Source organism: Pteropus medius, unplaced genomic scaffold (assembly GCF_902729225.1).
Source record: "Pteropus medius unplaced genomic scaffold, Ma_sr-lr_union100, whole genome shotgun sequence".
Lineage (NCBI taxonomy): Eukaryota > Metazoa > Chordata > Mammalia > Chiroptera > Pteropodidae > Pteropus > Pteropus medius.
Window position 1 is genome coordinate 2,968,090 of NW_024351733.1, and position 15,195 is coordinate 2,983,284.

At 36.4% G+C, this 15,195-nt stretch overlaps 1 protein-coding gene across 1 annotated transcript in view; it reads left to right on the forward strand.

Moving 5' to 3' along the window:
• DMD (dystrophin) overlaps positions 1-15,195 on the forward strand; it is a 1,897,222-nt gene that overhangs the window by 1,543,987 nt on the left and 338,040 nt on the right. Inside the window, 1 exon segment of the mRNA XM_039846417.1 lies at positions 13,580-13,752. Within this exon segment, the coding sequence (XP_039702351.1) occupies positions 13,580-13,752 (173 nt within the window).

Below are 15,195 nucleotides of genomic sequence, written 5' to 3' on the forward strand. Positions count from 1 at the left end.
CTTAAGGAGTTAATAATTGTGTTGTGTTACATGTAGCCCAAGTCAGAAGTCATTTGCTTTGTATTTGAGAAATGGAGGAGCAGTGTGGGGGGAGGAGGTTAAAAAGAACAAATTCAGACAGATGTGTGTTCTAATCCTGCTTCTGCCACATAATAGCTGTGGGATTTAGACAAGTTACTGCACTTCTCCCAAATGTAGTTACCTCAATTGTGGGATAAGAAGGCCTACTTTATAGAGTTGATATAAAGGATTTATAAGGGGTGTAAGTATTAGTTTCCTCCCCCATTTCATCTCCCTACTCTACCCCTAACCCTCATTGTGTCTCTGCAATAATAAATGTGTCTCATTGTCAGAAAGGCCCATCTGGTCTTTCTCAGATAAGGATAGTTATCTTCAAACATGCTGATTCCTTCACATAAAACGTAATACAAAACCAAAAATACTTTCAACACTATGGTCTTTTCATATGTGGTTGTCTTTATGATTAAATGTACAATCTAGAGTTTAATTGTGAAGACCTTTCAAGATTACCATTGGCAATGATCTTCTGAAAGATGTCCCATGCAGGGAATACTCACCCAATTATAAGCAATAAAGCAGTATAGCAATAACTGAAATAATATTGTAACACGATATAGGTTTTTATATGGATTTTAGATATATTAGTAAGAAAGAAAACTCAGCCTATCTAAGGGCTTTTTTTATCTTCCAACACCAGCATTAGAAAGGCATGGCATTATTTTTTATAACTTAAGTGCTGAGCCAAATGGATACCAAGGTTAGTTCCCCACTGAGTCCACGGTATCTTAACTTGTTAAAAAAGGCCAATGCAGTCTTGCTCTATCTATCCTTTCTCAGAATTCTTTCCTTTAAAACTTACCCCCATATACTTTAGGAATGCCTAATAGGATATATTCTAAGTAGGAGTCTCCTTCGCCTGTGTGCAGCTTTGGTGCCAATGCTCTTGCCTTGTCATTGTAATTTCTTTGGTACCAAGGGGTGTGTGTGTGTGTGTGTGTGTGTATGTGAGAGAAGAAACTTATAAAAGGTATATAATGTTATAATGTTTATCTTACTCACAGGAAATTAAACATAAAATAAAATTTCTATCTTTAAAATGTTTTTATGATTAGTTATCACTTTGCTGAATTCTACCTTCCAAAGGTAGAGCAAGAGAAGGATAAAACTGAGTCACACAGCAGCTATTTCTATAATTTATGAGCATCCCATGACAGTAGGATTCCTCCTCCTGACTTCCTCCCTGCTTCTGGATCCACCACTTTATTGGTGCATGAATGGCCAGTGCTGCCTTTCAGCTAAATGTCCTGCCTCCATTTTTCCCTGCTCCCATTTACCCTAAAAACTGCCCCCTAAATAATCATTCGCAAATACGTTTTTGACTGTGTCATACCTGTACACAAATAACAACAGTGGAATCTTATCCTTATAGGGTCAGATATAATCTCCAGGCTGTATTCAAAACTCTCAGTGGCTAATCTGTATCCTTCAAACCTCACTGTTGGCCCTTCTCATAACTACCTCTTAGCTTTGGCGTACAGCTCTGGCTCCCATCTCTATGCATTCGATATTCATTTTCTTTGGAAAATGTCTTTCCATATCTTCTCTGCTAGCAAGCTTGAAGTCATGGAGGAAGGTGAGAAGGAGAACGGAGGGACACAATTATAATGAAGGCCCTCAATAGATCAGGCGTCAGGTCAGGTACTTAGATGTTCTACCCACATCGTCTCATCTAATCTTGGCCAAAACCTTATAAGGTAGGTATTAGTAACCCTATTTATTGATTTAAAAAAACAATAACAAAAAAAAACAAGCTTTTGAAATATTTTATGATTTATCCAAGATCACAAAGCTAGTAAATTGGGGAAGTTAGAATCTAAACAGATCTTATGACACCAAAAGCTGAGTTCTTTCTACGGTGCCATGCTTTGCACGAACCAAGGTTAATTATTCCCACACTCATGCCTTTATGTACTCCGTAGTTATGTGAACTTTTGTGATATTTCCTCAACTTCTTCAAATCAGATTCCTCATCTCAAATATAAAAGCTCTAAACATAAAACAAACCTTTAAAAAATCATCCCCAAATTCTCTTTTGATCCCTCATCCCCATTCAGGTGCTGCTCTATTTCTCAACTAGACTCTTCAGTAGTGTTGTTTGTTCAGTCAGCCTCCTGAAATCTTGCACCTCTCCTCTGAAACTGTTTTTATCAAGGTGACCAATGACCTTCCTTATTGCCAAACCCAGTAGACAATGTTCCATTCTAATGGTCCAATCCATCAACAGTGTTTGACACAATTTGCCACTCTCTCCTTTTTGAAACTCTCTCCTCTCTCTTGGCTACCATGACACCGTCATTTCTTAGTTTCCTCCTACCTCTTTGGCTGTTCCTTTTCTGTTTTCTTTGCCAGGTTGTCTACCCCTAGCTAACTTCTGAATATTAGTGGGCCTCAGGTCTTGGTCCCATGCCCCTTTTTCTTCTCCCTCATCTCTTTATCCCTAAGTATGCTTACTCATTTTCCTAGTCTTAGTATCAATAAACTAAATAACCCCAATTTCATAAAGCCAGCCCACAACTCCCCTCGGAATTTCTCACGTGTATTTGAAATCTCCACTTGAATGCCTCACAGTCATTTTAAAGTGTAACATATTAAAAATAGAACACAGAACTGACTTTTCCCCCAATTTGCACCATCTCAGTAAATTACACTGCCATCCATTGTTTAAGAATTTGGTGTTGTCCTTGAGATATCCTTCTCTTCTACTCTTGTCTTCTAATCCATTAGTATGTGTAAGAAATCTAGCACCCAAATTATATCTCACATCAATCTGCTTCTTACCTTCTGCAGTCACCCTCGTTTAGGCCACATTATCTCTTGCCTGGATTAGAGGGCCTGGCCCCTAAGTGGTCTTCCTGATTCCTCTCCTGCCTTCTTTAATCTCCACATAGCAATATAATGATTTCTTTAATGACTAAACCAATCATGTCGCTACCCTACTTTAAAAGTTTCTATTGCTTTCCACTGAATTTGAAATAAAATTCAAACTCCTTGCCATGGGACTTCAAGGCCCCACAATTTCTGAAGTCTCTCTTACCTCATCTCCAGCCACATTTCTTTCTTGTAAGTTTTAGCCAAGATCTTTTCTGATGCAAAGGCTCCCCTTCTTACTTGGGAGAAATTCCGTGTCCTTGGCTTTTCCTATAACTGGTATCTTCTCATCCTTCAAGTCTCAGCTTACACTGAACCTTCTCGCTAGGTTTTTCTTGACCACCATAACCAAAGAGCACCCCATCATCACCACCACAGGTACACCATTATTCTCACCAAAGCCACCCATCTGTTACCTTTAAAGCATTTTCTTATTTTATTGAAATTTTTATCTCTTTACCATATTTCTCCCCTGTCTATCTTATGTCTCTATTTATCTTATGCTATAAACATCAAGAGGTTAGAGGTTAGATGTTTATTTTTTTCACCACTGTAGATTTGGATGATAATATTGGTCTAATATTAAATATTAGTGGGAGGAAGAAAGGAAGGAAACAAGGAAAGAAGGAAGGAAAGGAAGCAGGGAGGTAGGGAGGGAGGGAGGAAAGAAGGAAGGAAGAAAGGAGGAATTAACTTAAGGGCTATATCTTTCTTATTTATGTTCCCATAGCTCTTAATGAAATCTTAGGCATACAGTAGGCATACTTAGGCATACAATGCATATCTGTGTGATGAATAAATATGCAGAACATTTTTGTACTGTGACAGAATAAAAAGAAAGTAGGAAAAACAAGATGCAGAAGAGAAAAGATACTTATCATACTTCCGACCTGGTATATCTGAAATAAACTCTTCAATTTACAAAAGTAATTTTAAGAATAGAGTAAACCGGAGGGTCGGACAAGGGGAGAAAGCATTACATGTTCCCAGAGTTTGGGATTGCTTAAGGCAGTCTGACAAATGGAATTTTGTTCAGTTTCCTCTGGGGTAATCCACTCTAGGCCAGGCATTTTTAAAGATTAGATTTTGAAATAAAGCTTTGCACCTGAGAATGTACTGAGGCAGGAGAGCATATCCCTTCTCTCCACTCTTATAGTGCTTTAAGTGTGAGACTTTTCGAATGAGATATGAAAGCAAAGACAACAAACCCTGCAGGATAATAGTCTCTGAGGGCCTTAATAACAGCCATTTTTAAAGCAAAGTCTATGGACTTCTAAATCCATATCTGCTCGCTGAAGATGCATTGCAATGCATTGGACCTGAAAACACACTTCTTATCTACCTAGAGCAACCAGGCTCCAAGCCAAATGGCAATCCTCAAATTAACTTTTGTTTCTCTTGGGATGACAACTCTGCTGCTTTCAAAAGTATTGCAATGGCCACATATAGAATAGGGAAAAGGTAAAAAAAACAGGCACACCTACTGTGAATCTGCACCCAACTACATTTCCTGAGCAAGTTAGGAACCTCTGGTGGTTAGATTAGAGTCCTTATAAGGTCAAGATTATGGGTCCAATTCCTTTATATGGGTGCTTCTTTAAAAAACCATTAGGGAGGACAATTCTGTTTTGTTTTGCTAGTTTTAATTTCTGAGCTGTAATAAACTGATGCTTTTATAACATGCAATAAAAATGAATTACTTTTTAAAAATTACAAAAACCAGACTTACAAAATGCAAGCCCATGCTTTTTATTTTTAGATTGCTATAAACGTTTCTAAAAATTTACTCTCAATTTCTGTTCTCCTAATGGAGTGTGTGTGTGTGTGTGTGTGTGTGTGTGTGTGTGTGTGTATTCTTTGTGTGTGTGTGTGTATTCCAAAACCTCAAGTACTTAGAGTTCATGATTAACAAGTTATTTTGGACAGCCAAGCTAAGGGAGTTTGACTTATGTGTTTGTTTTGTTTGGTTAAACTTCTTTAAAGCAGCAACACCTGATTTTCAGAATAACTATGTTGGATAAATTTATTTAGAGTTTCGCATGTGTTGCTTTCTTCTTAAATAGAGTTTACTGAACATATATATGCTTTTTCTGGCTAATTCAGGATCATCATGATTAAAATTATTTTGCTCAGCTTTAAAGCTAAGTGATGCCTTCAAGGGCTAATAATACATGTAAAGCTATTCATTTCCACACTGTGTGACCCTGGTCAACTATGCATGCCCACGGCTCCTTTTACACTTTTCTGGTTCTCTGTCAGGTGTCACTTCTTGCTACTCTCTCTTTAGCCCTCAAGGATAACTGCTCTCATGTTTTGGATCTTCTGTTTCTGAACTTTTAAGTTCTTGAAAATCAGATCATCATATTTTTCTCTTATTAAGCTTATTTGAATTAGGTAAAAATTATCAGTAAAGAAGAACTAATAACCTGACCATTATTCATGTTTTAATGCTTTCAGAAAAGATTAGAGATGGTATGTCTATAATGAATTTTTAGGGAAATTTAGTTACTTATTTTTATTTTTTATACATCTTTTTGTTCGTTTTGTTTTGTTGCTTACTTCTCAGCTACGTTCAAGATAGAGAGGTTATTATTTGCTGAGGTCTTTTTTAGAGACACAAAATTCTGTATACACAGGAAAGAAAATACATGGATACTATTATCCATAATGTTTTGAAAGAGTATCATACCATTTTTTTTGGATAATAAAAATAAGGGTATAACACTAATTCCTGACATCTACCTTCTTTATTTTTCTTCTAATATAAGTTTTGTAACTTTTCATATTATTCCACAGTTGTCTTATTATTTATGGACACCATTGGACATTCTACTTGTCAAATAAGATAGTACAAATTTAATATTTAATAATCTTGTATTTGTCCTTTACTTTCCTTCATAAACTTTTATTCTTGGTGGAGTCTTAAAAGAAAGGCTTTATCCATCTTAATTAAGGACTATATTCTATGTCTCCCTAATGCTCATCATCCATTTCAATCAAGTTGTGCAATTCATTGTCTCTGCTCATAATTAAATTCACTTCCAACTTTTTGCCACTTCCATGCTATTCTTTCGCTTGGAATGCCCTCTTACCCCCACCTCTCTCAATCCTGTCCATCCATCAAGGCTCAAAGCAGGTCCCTTGGACTTCATGAGGCCTATTTGTATCACTTGATTTCCACATTGATTCTCTATAATGGAAACCCACACATTAGCTATCTGTTGTGTTCTAGATGCTGGTCAAAGTGTTTTACAAAAATTATTCAATGTAACATTCAAAACAGCCCAGCTGGTAGGTATTATTATTTAATACTTAGAGGCACCAAAAAGACTAAAGAGTTTTTTTAAACTTACGCAGTTAATAAGGGAAAGAGTAAGGGGAGATTCAAACTATGTCTATTTAACTACATTTTTCATTAGGTTTCCCTGGAGACTAAGAAAGGGGACTTATGACAGAAGTAGGCTAGACTTAGAAAAGAAGGAAGTATGAGATTTTAAAAAACTCTACGGGAAACAGTATACTCCCTACTTCTAAAACTGCTACACTATGAACATATTACTTGCCTCACATCTGAACTTTCTTGATATTCACAGATAAAATCTGTTCCATAATTGTACAGAACTTTAGTCTATATGTTTCTTTGCGGAGGAGGGATACATATTATTTTTCCATTTGTACCCATTTTTTCAATTATTTTATATTCTCCTTTGTTGTATTGGATATATCTCCATCCACTGCTTCAGATCTGTTTAACAGTCTCCATATTAAAAAAGACCATAAAATTACTACGAGTGGTGAAAATGTTTTTCTGTACTGTCTAGTAACAGTTCCAGATATGCTGAAATTTAGGCAGAAATATTAATAGAAAAAGTTAATAGAAAATAAAATAAAATTAATAAGAACTCAGAGGTAATATTGCTTAGTGTTTAAGAGCACAGTCTCTGGAGGCCAATGGCCTGGGTTTACTATCTGGCCACATAGTTCATTAGCTGTGTGACCTCGGACATTGTTACTTAACTTCTCTGTAATTTCACTCTCTTATATATAAAATGAAAATAATAATGCCTACCCTAGAGGGTTCCTGAGAGGATTAAATGACTTCATGGATATACAATGCTTTGGACAATACCTAGTATATAGTAAGTGTTATATATGCTACTATATGTTAAGTGCATATGTATGCTATTTGTATAGTAGCTACTGTTTCTGTTATGTAACAAATACCTCTTTTGCTATTCATTATTGTTCTAAAGAATAGTCACAAAAAGAAGAAAAAAATTGATAGCATGCATTGAATATAGTGAGTGATATTTTCTAATTAAGTCAGAAGTAAAATGAAACTACTTAAAAATATTTGTAAAAATTACTTTTGTCCAGATTGGCTATCCTCCGAGAACTCCACTTGTTTCTCTATACCAAACTCTTGCTTTTCTGTGGCCCCTGTATCTAAGGTTAATCTTAAGATCGATGCCATCGTGATAGTTTTATACAAATGCGTGTTTCTTCCTACCTGCCCTATTGATGTCTACTCGCCACCTAGGATTTATGCTGCCTACTTGTACTGAAAAATCTCCATTATAGCATGCCAACCTCCTAAAAAAGCCTTGTGATCTTCACGGATACTCATCTCCATTTTAGAGCAACCTACCTTAGTCCTGTAGCTTGACAGATTATCTACCAGCCTGCCATCCCAAAGGAACATGGCCAAACTAGATTTATACAGATATGTCAAATCATTATTTAGTGTAATGTTCACCTGGCTCTTATAGACAAAGGAATGAATCACTAATGGGAGAATTTCCTTTTCTGTCAGCAGGGATATTTTGTAGTAAGAAGACCTTTTCAATGCAAACAGTTTTTGCTCACAGGTGGTCTCTGATGTCTAATTTCAAAATGAGAAGTGAAAAGGGTAGTCAAGATTCCTTTTCATCCATGTGGATAAATTTTTTTAATCAAAATCAATAATAAGGTCTTTTTTGTGCTTTTCTCTTAACAGTTGTTTTTTTTTTAACCCCTTGTTAGTAGTAGCCTTGCTCAGCTTCAGTGACTGCTGTCTATTACAACCAATGCTTATAGCAAATGGGTGATGGAGATAGTGCAAGATCTTCTAGAGTCAAAAGTAAAAGGGGTCAAAAGGCATCTAAAACTAGGATAGATGCTAGAGGCTTTGCTCATCCCTCTTGTGACCAAATCAAAGTTGGGATGGAAACATGGAACAAACAGCAAGGAAAGTCACCTGGGATCTAGAGGAACAGAAGCCCTATAACTAGGGACAGAAATGAGAAATCACCCTGCAGCAGTAGAAGGTAGGAAGGACGAGGACATGAGGCTGCCTAGTCCCCAGCAGCTTAGTGGGACAGAGGCTGTGGCACTGATAGCTGCAGATGCCTCTTAAAGTGGCTGTGTCCACAAGCAGACTTTCACGGTGATGGACCTGCTCGCTCTGAGCCCCAGTGCCCAGTTGGATGCTCCGGAGGATGCCAGGGGCTTACAAGGGGACACTAAGTTGTCGGATTGAGGACCAGAGGTGAGGTTCTCTCCCAGGCAGAAGTGCCGGTGGTATCCATTGTTCCTCTGTTGAGCCCTCCCCTACTCCCAGTATGTGGACTCAGCACCACCATAGCTGAAACATCATCAAACTGGGTAACAGAGGTCACTCCGCCCAGAGGATTCCTTGAAACTCCACCTTTCCCAACTTGCAACCCCCACCCAAGCCACATCCAGGTGTGTCTTCAGCAAGTCTGGTGCTCCTTGCTGAGCAATTCTAAGACCCACACTGATAGCAGCTGACCTCGGTTTCTTGTGTGGCCTTTTGAGGCAACTATAAGCACAGCATCTGTGGATTGCTTGCTCAATCTTAACAGGTGGCCCTGGAGGGGCAGAGGCTCGGGGGGAACTTAGCCTGCAGCTGAACCTCTCTCAGGACTGTGCCACTAGACACCTGCTACACAAAACCACGCTAATAAGAGCGGGAGACTGAGGGGCTTTGCTTAGTACATAGAAACGAACATGGAAAGGTAGCCAAAATGGGAAGACAAAGAAGTAGGAACCATATAAGAGAACAGAACAGAGATCCAGGAATAAAGGAGTCAAGTAATCTAACAGATGCAGAGTTCAAAACACTGGTTATAAAGATGCTCAGTGAATTTAGAGAAAGTGTAGAGGAACTCAGTGAGAACTTTAACAAAGAGATAAAAAACATAACAGAAATGGAAATTATAAAAGGGAACCGGTCAGAAATGAAGAACACATTATCTGAGATGAAGAGTATATTAGAAGGAATCAATGGAGTAGATAAAGAAGAGGATCAAACCACCAATACAGAGGATAGGGAAGCCAAGGACACCCAATCAGAATGGCAAGAAAAAGGAAACCAATAATATAATAATCATTTAAGGAGCCTATGGGACAAAATTAAATGTAAAAACATCCAGATCATAGGGGTACCTGAAGGGATACATGAAGTTGAAGAGCTATTTGAAGAAATAATGATAGAAAACTTCTCTAACCTAGTGAACGAAATTGACATACAATCTTGGGAATCTCAGAGAGTCCCAAAAAAAGATGAACCCAAAGAGGCTCACACTAAGACACATTATAATTAAAATGCCAAGGTTTAAATACAAAGAGAGAATCTTAAAAGCAGCAAGAGAAAAGCACTTAGTTACCTACAAGGGAGCACCCATAAGACTGGCAGCTAATTTCTCAAAAGAAACTTTTAAAGAAAGAAAGACTTAGCACAAAATATTCAACATGATGAAAACCCAGGATCTACAACCAAGAATTCTTTATCCAGCAAAGCTATCATTTAGAGTCAACGGACAGACAAAGAGCTTCTCAGACAAAAAATAATCTAAAGGAATTTATCAACACTAAACCAATATTACAGGAAATGTTGGAGGGACTTTTTTAAGAAGAAAAACCATATACCAAAGTCATGAATAAAAAATGGTAATAACTGTATTCTTGTCAACAAATAACTCAAATGGAAAAGAATTAAGTGCTCCAACCAAAAGATAGGGTGGCTGAATGGATAAGAAAACAAGACATCTACATACGCTGCCTACAAGAGACTCACTTCAGATTAAAAGACACACACAGACTAAAAGGAAGGGTATAGAAAAAGATATTGCCTTGATGGACCTAGAGGGTATTGTGCTGAATGAAGTTAGTCAGATAGAGAAAGACATACATGTGGAATCTAAAGAATAAAATAAATAACAACAACAACAAAAACAATGGAAACAAACTCATAGATACAGAGAATATTTGAGGGCTACTGAATAGGATGGGGGTTGGGGAGACAATGAAAAGGGCAAAGGGATTAAGAAGTACAAATGGATAGTTACAAAATAGACATGGAGATACAAAGTGTAGCATAAGGAAAATAGTTAATATTGTAATAAATATGTAGGGAGAAGAGGGGTTCTAGATTTGGTGGGGTGATTACTTTGTGAGTTATATAGGTCTCTCATCACTATGCTATACAACTGAAACTAATATATTATTGTATGCCAACTACAATTGAAAAAAACTCATTGAATTACACAATGTAAATATGAGCAACTAATTGTCTGTTATATTTCAGTAAAGCCAGGAAAAAAATAAAAACAAATATTTTTAAAAAGTAAAAGGGGTCAAATATTTGATGATGAAAGGAAATTTTACTTTGGGTAGTGAACACACAATGCAATATACATTTGATGTACTGTTGAATTGTACACTTAAAACCTATATGATTTTATTAACCAATGTCACCCCAATAATTTTAACTTAAAAAAAAACTACTGGGTACATTGCCCAGTTCCAACAATTACAAGATATATGACTTTAGGCAAGTTACTGAAACATTTCTGAACCTCATTGTTTTCATCTGTAAAACAGAGAAAATATTATGTACTTCACAAGGCAAGGAGGAAGAATAACTAAAGCGGTATAATGGTAAGTGCTTTGTAAACTCTGAAGCCCTTTGCAGTACATGTGTCATTTTTTCCTCTAAACCACCGTCATGACCTAGAGAAGTAATACTGACCTAATAATAATACTAATTAAGAGTTACCTTACTGCCAATGCTAAGACTTTGCTTCAGCCACTTCTGAATTTCCAAGAGGAGAAGTTCTTATCCCAGTATCTATGAGGTTTGGTAGGAAATTTTCATCAATATTCAGTTGGTAATAAGAATGATTAAATAAAAATATCACTAGATTTTAAGAAAAGTAAAGATAGACCTGTCTCTTGCATTTATCATATTTTTCACAGTGCTAAGACTAGACAAATAATCTAAATACTAGGTTATTGATTTTTTGATGATACAACAAAGATACAACATCATTTATTTTTTGGTGATACAACTAAGATGTTTATGTGCAGTATAATATAAATGGCAAAGATGAAAGTTAGCAAATTTATGAATCAACATCCTGTTTATGCTTGGAAAGATCTCTCATGTATTCAACAAAATGTTGATGACTTCACGATATACATAATCTTAAGGAACTGTTATTGAGCTTGGGTCTCCGCTATAAATGCAGGATATAAAAATTCAAATGCACTATCATATGCATATTAATATAAAGAGCTGGTTGCATTAGTCAAAATATTTTATTTTCTTGAACAACTGAAAGTTTGGTTGTAATTCCCTAAGTGTATACGCTGAGGCAAAGTTTTAAGTAGTGTACAAATCAAATACAACAAGAAGGAAAGTAAAGTAAAAGAGAGAATTGGTGGAATTATCGGATAACTTGAATTTGGTTTTCATTCCTGAATTGTTTAGATAAGTTAACCTCACTTTTTTGCTAAAAAAGTGGCAAGTTCAGCAGGATATGTTTTTCCATGTAGGGACAGAAACATAAAATGAATAGTATACCTGATTAAACTTCATTTCTGCAAGAAGCCCAATACTAGTTTTCAACCACATAAACTAGTTTTAAAATCAGACTATTTCCTTCCAGAACATTGTTTTTAATGGATTAGAGTTGGATGCTACTTGGTCTGCTTTAGTATTTCTCTTCTTTCAACTTCAGATATGGTTCTATCCATTCTTCCCATCCTGTCTTCCAGTTAAAGGAAATGGAACAAAATTCTCTTTAGGGTCCATCAGGGATGATTTGGCTGCCAAAATAGTGATGGGAGACATTCATTGTCCATCTACCTTACTTCTGCAACATTCAAAATTCTGCATCTAAGAGACTAACTGAAAACACAGGCCAGTTCTTCAGAATTTCTAACACGTTATTGCTGCCAGCCACTTTCCTCCCTTACTTTAGAAGAATAATTTAATTCAATTTTAGAAAGAGAGAGGGAAAAAAAACTTTTCTAGTTACACCAGTCAATCTAATTGTTCCAAGCTTCAGAATGAATTTTTAAACTTGTTAAACAGAAGCATACAAATCTCGAAAAGTAAGTCAGATAATGTACAAAGCCTCCATTCATTGTGTAGGCAGAAAGGAATGCTGGTACCCAGCAGCTCTCTAAGGAATGTTCTTTTGGCTTTGACTGTTCTGCTGGGAACAAGGAGGGAAACACATATATAAAATGAATTTATAATGTCTCTGGCTTATAATGGCAAAATGATAAGAAAAGTTGGCTGTTTAATATAAACTGTCAGTTGCATACTCCAGGCCTCCTCTCTTTGAGGTCCCTCCCACATCCACAGGCCTGGCTACCGTTTACTGGGGAGTACAAAGTGGCTGTTTATTATTATTGACTGGTGAGGCCTGTGCTTCAAAATTCATTCTGTCAACAGAATGTAAGCAAAGTTGGCATTTTCAAGCAGGGCTCTTTCAGTCGCCGGGTTTTCTCAGGATTGCTATGCAACAGGATCAGTGCTGTAGTCCCCGGTTCAAGCTGAAAATGTTACACAGGAAGACATACCATGTAAAGGTCAGATTCTTCTACTATGATAATTTTCTTGATCTGTGTATGTACAAATGAGGTTGAATGCATAACGTCTTATAACTCTTGTCAAGGTCCTATGGACTTTCCACCTGTCAAGCCTAAAAATACAATGGTGTTTCAATTAGGAAATCTTACTAATAAATGTATGGTGCTGTAATAAATGTTCGATGCTATAATACCAAGGTGAATTTAATGTGTATTGTCAAAAAGATTCTCTCTGATGATAGAATTCTGTTAATATGCTGGTGGTATGAACCGAGTACAGAAATGTTTATTAGACTCTCCATGCTTCTATGGTCAGAGTCAACTCTTCAGATTACTATGTGCATGGAAAATATGACTTGACCCATAGTGCGATGAAATGATTGGCACTGGGGTGGACTCTATCATGGAATTTTATTTCATATCACTCATAAAACAATATATTCTGTCCATGGACTAGAAGATATAACTTATGAAATTTGTAAAGTTAGCAACACATTATATTCTAATCTATAATGTCAAGGGATAAATTTATTATACCTAATAAGATGCCCATTTTCAATCTACATAAAAACATGAAGAGATAATACACGAAGAAAACTGAGTTGGAGGTGAATCATTTTGTTAGTAGGCCCAGTCGAAATGTCTTTTGAACTAATGGTTTATTTTTTACAATTGTCCAAATTTACATTTGAAGCTGGTCTCTTTTGTTTGGTAATTCACACGTGTTCTTCTCCCTGCTGTCCTGTAGGACCTCCAAGGAGAAATCGAAGCTCACACGGATATCTATCACACCCTGGATGAAAATGGCCAAAAAATCCTGAGATCTCTGGAAGGTTCTGATGATGCAGTCCTGTTACAAAGACGTTTAGATAACATGAACTTCAAGTGGAGTGAGCTGCGGAAAAAGTCTCTCAACATTAGGTAGGAAAAGATCAGGGGCAAAAAAGCCAGAGATGAATTAAAATGGCAAAATTTCCCTCATTTTCCTAGCATAAGTGGCTAATATCTCATGTTTATGTAAATCACCCAATTTCAAAATGATTCATTTTATTTTGAATAAATGAATTTTTCATTCGCTTAGTATGGAGATGATACTTGAAGGTTCAGATTAGATTCAAGTGGTGATGTTTTATAACCAGGAAAGAGATGCATGTTAAGACATTAGAGTGAATTTAAAGGAGGAACATAGCTATCCTAATTTCATATTCTTTCTTGGCTTACCACAGGGTTAAGAAAAAAGTGATAAAATTTACGTATATCTATCATAGAATTCTGTCTTTGGCATTATTCTAAATGTATAACAGAGGACATTCTTTAAATACCGTAACGCATTGTAATTAGCAGTTGAGAGGAGACCTCTGCATAGCTACCACAGCTAAGGAGAGATTCTAGCAACTTCCTGTCCTTAGATTCCTCTCAGATTTTGTTACCATATCCTCTCATAGACTAATTCTTTAACTGTCCTATGTACACTTATTTTGTACTTTGCCCCTTCTTGTGTATCAGCTTCCTCTTGAGAAGCTAGTGGATACACCTAAGCATTGTTCTAAGGAGGGCAAAGTGAAGCTCTTGCTATACCCATTTCACCATAGTTCAGTGCGAGGACAAAGAGCTGAAATAGTAAGTGAAATGCTCAGTGTCACCAAAATGACAGGAAGTACAGGGAGTGGACGTCAGGCTTCTTGCTTTCTAATCAGTTGCTTTTCCTAATTTGCATCCTTTTATAAAAATATTTTGTGCTTTCTTCTGTGTCTAGAGGAGGGGTGGTAGTGGAGGTCAAAGAGGACGAATGAACTTCATAATAGTTATGAGGGAATGCACTGAACAATGGGAGTGGTCTCTACCTCTAGGCTGTAAGATTGCATAAGGGAGATTTTTCTTCGTACTTCTTCTAAATTGTCCAAACTTTTGACATATGGCATATTTACTTCTACAATGAGAAAAAATATAACTGAAATTTATTACTTTGAAAGCACTCTTGCAAAAATCTGCACTTACTATGAAATAATAATAGTAATAATAATAATAATAATAATAATAATAATAATAAATAGGAACTAACACATGGTGCACCACATACCACGCAATATCATGGGTGATTTATAGTTTTTGACCCATTTAATGGTCTCAGTAGCCCTAAAAGATTGATTCTATTATTATCATTTCTTTGCATTTGAAGAAAGTCAGGCACAGAGAAGCTAAATAACTTTCTCAAGGTCACTTAGTAAGTGGCAGATGCAAGATCTGAACACAGAGAGTCTGGTTCCAGAGTCTGAGCTTCTAAACATCATATTATACTATAGAGTAAAAAAGAAAGAAGGAAAAAGTAAGACTCGCCAACTTTTATACATAAATACATAATAA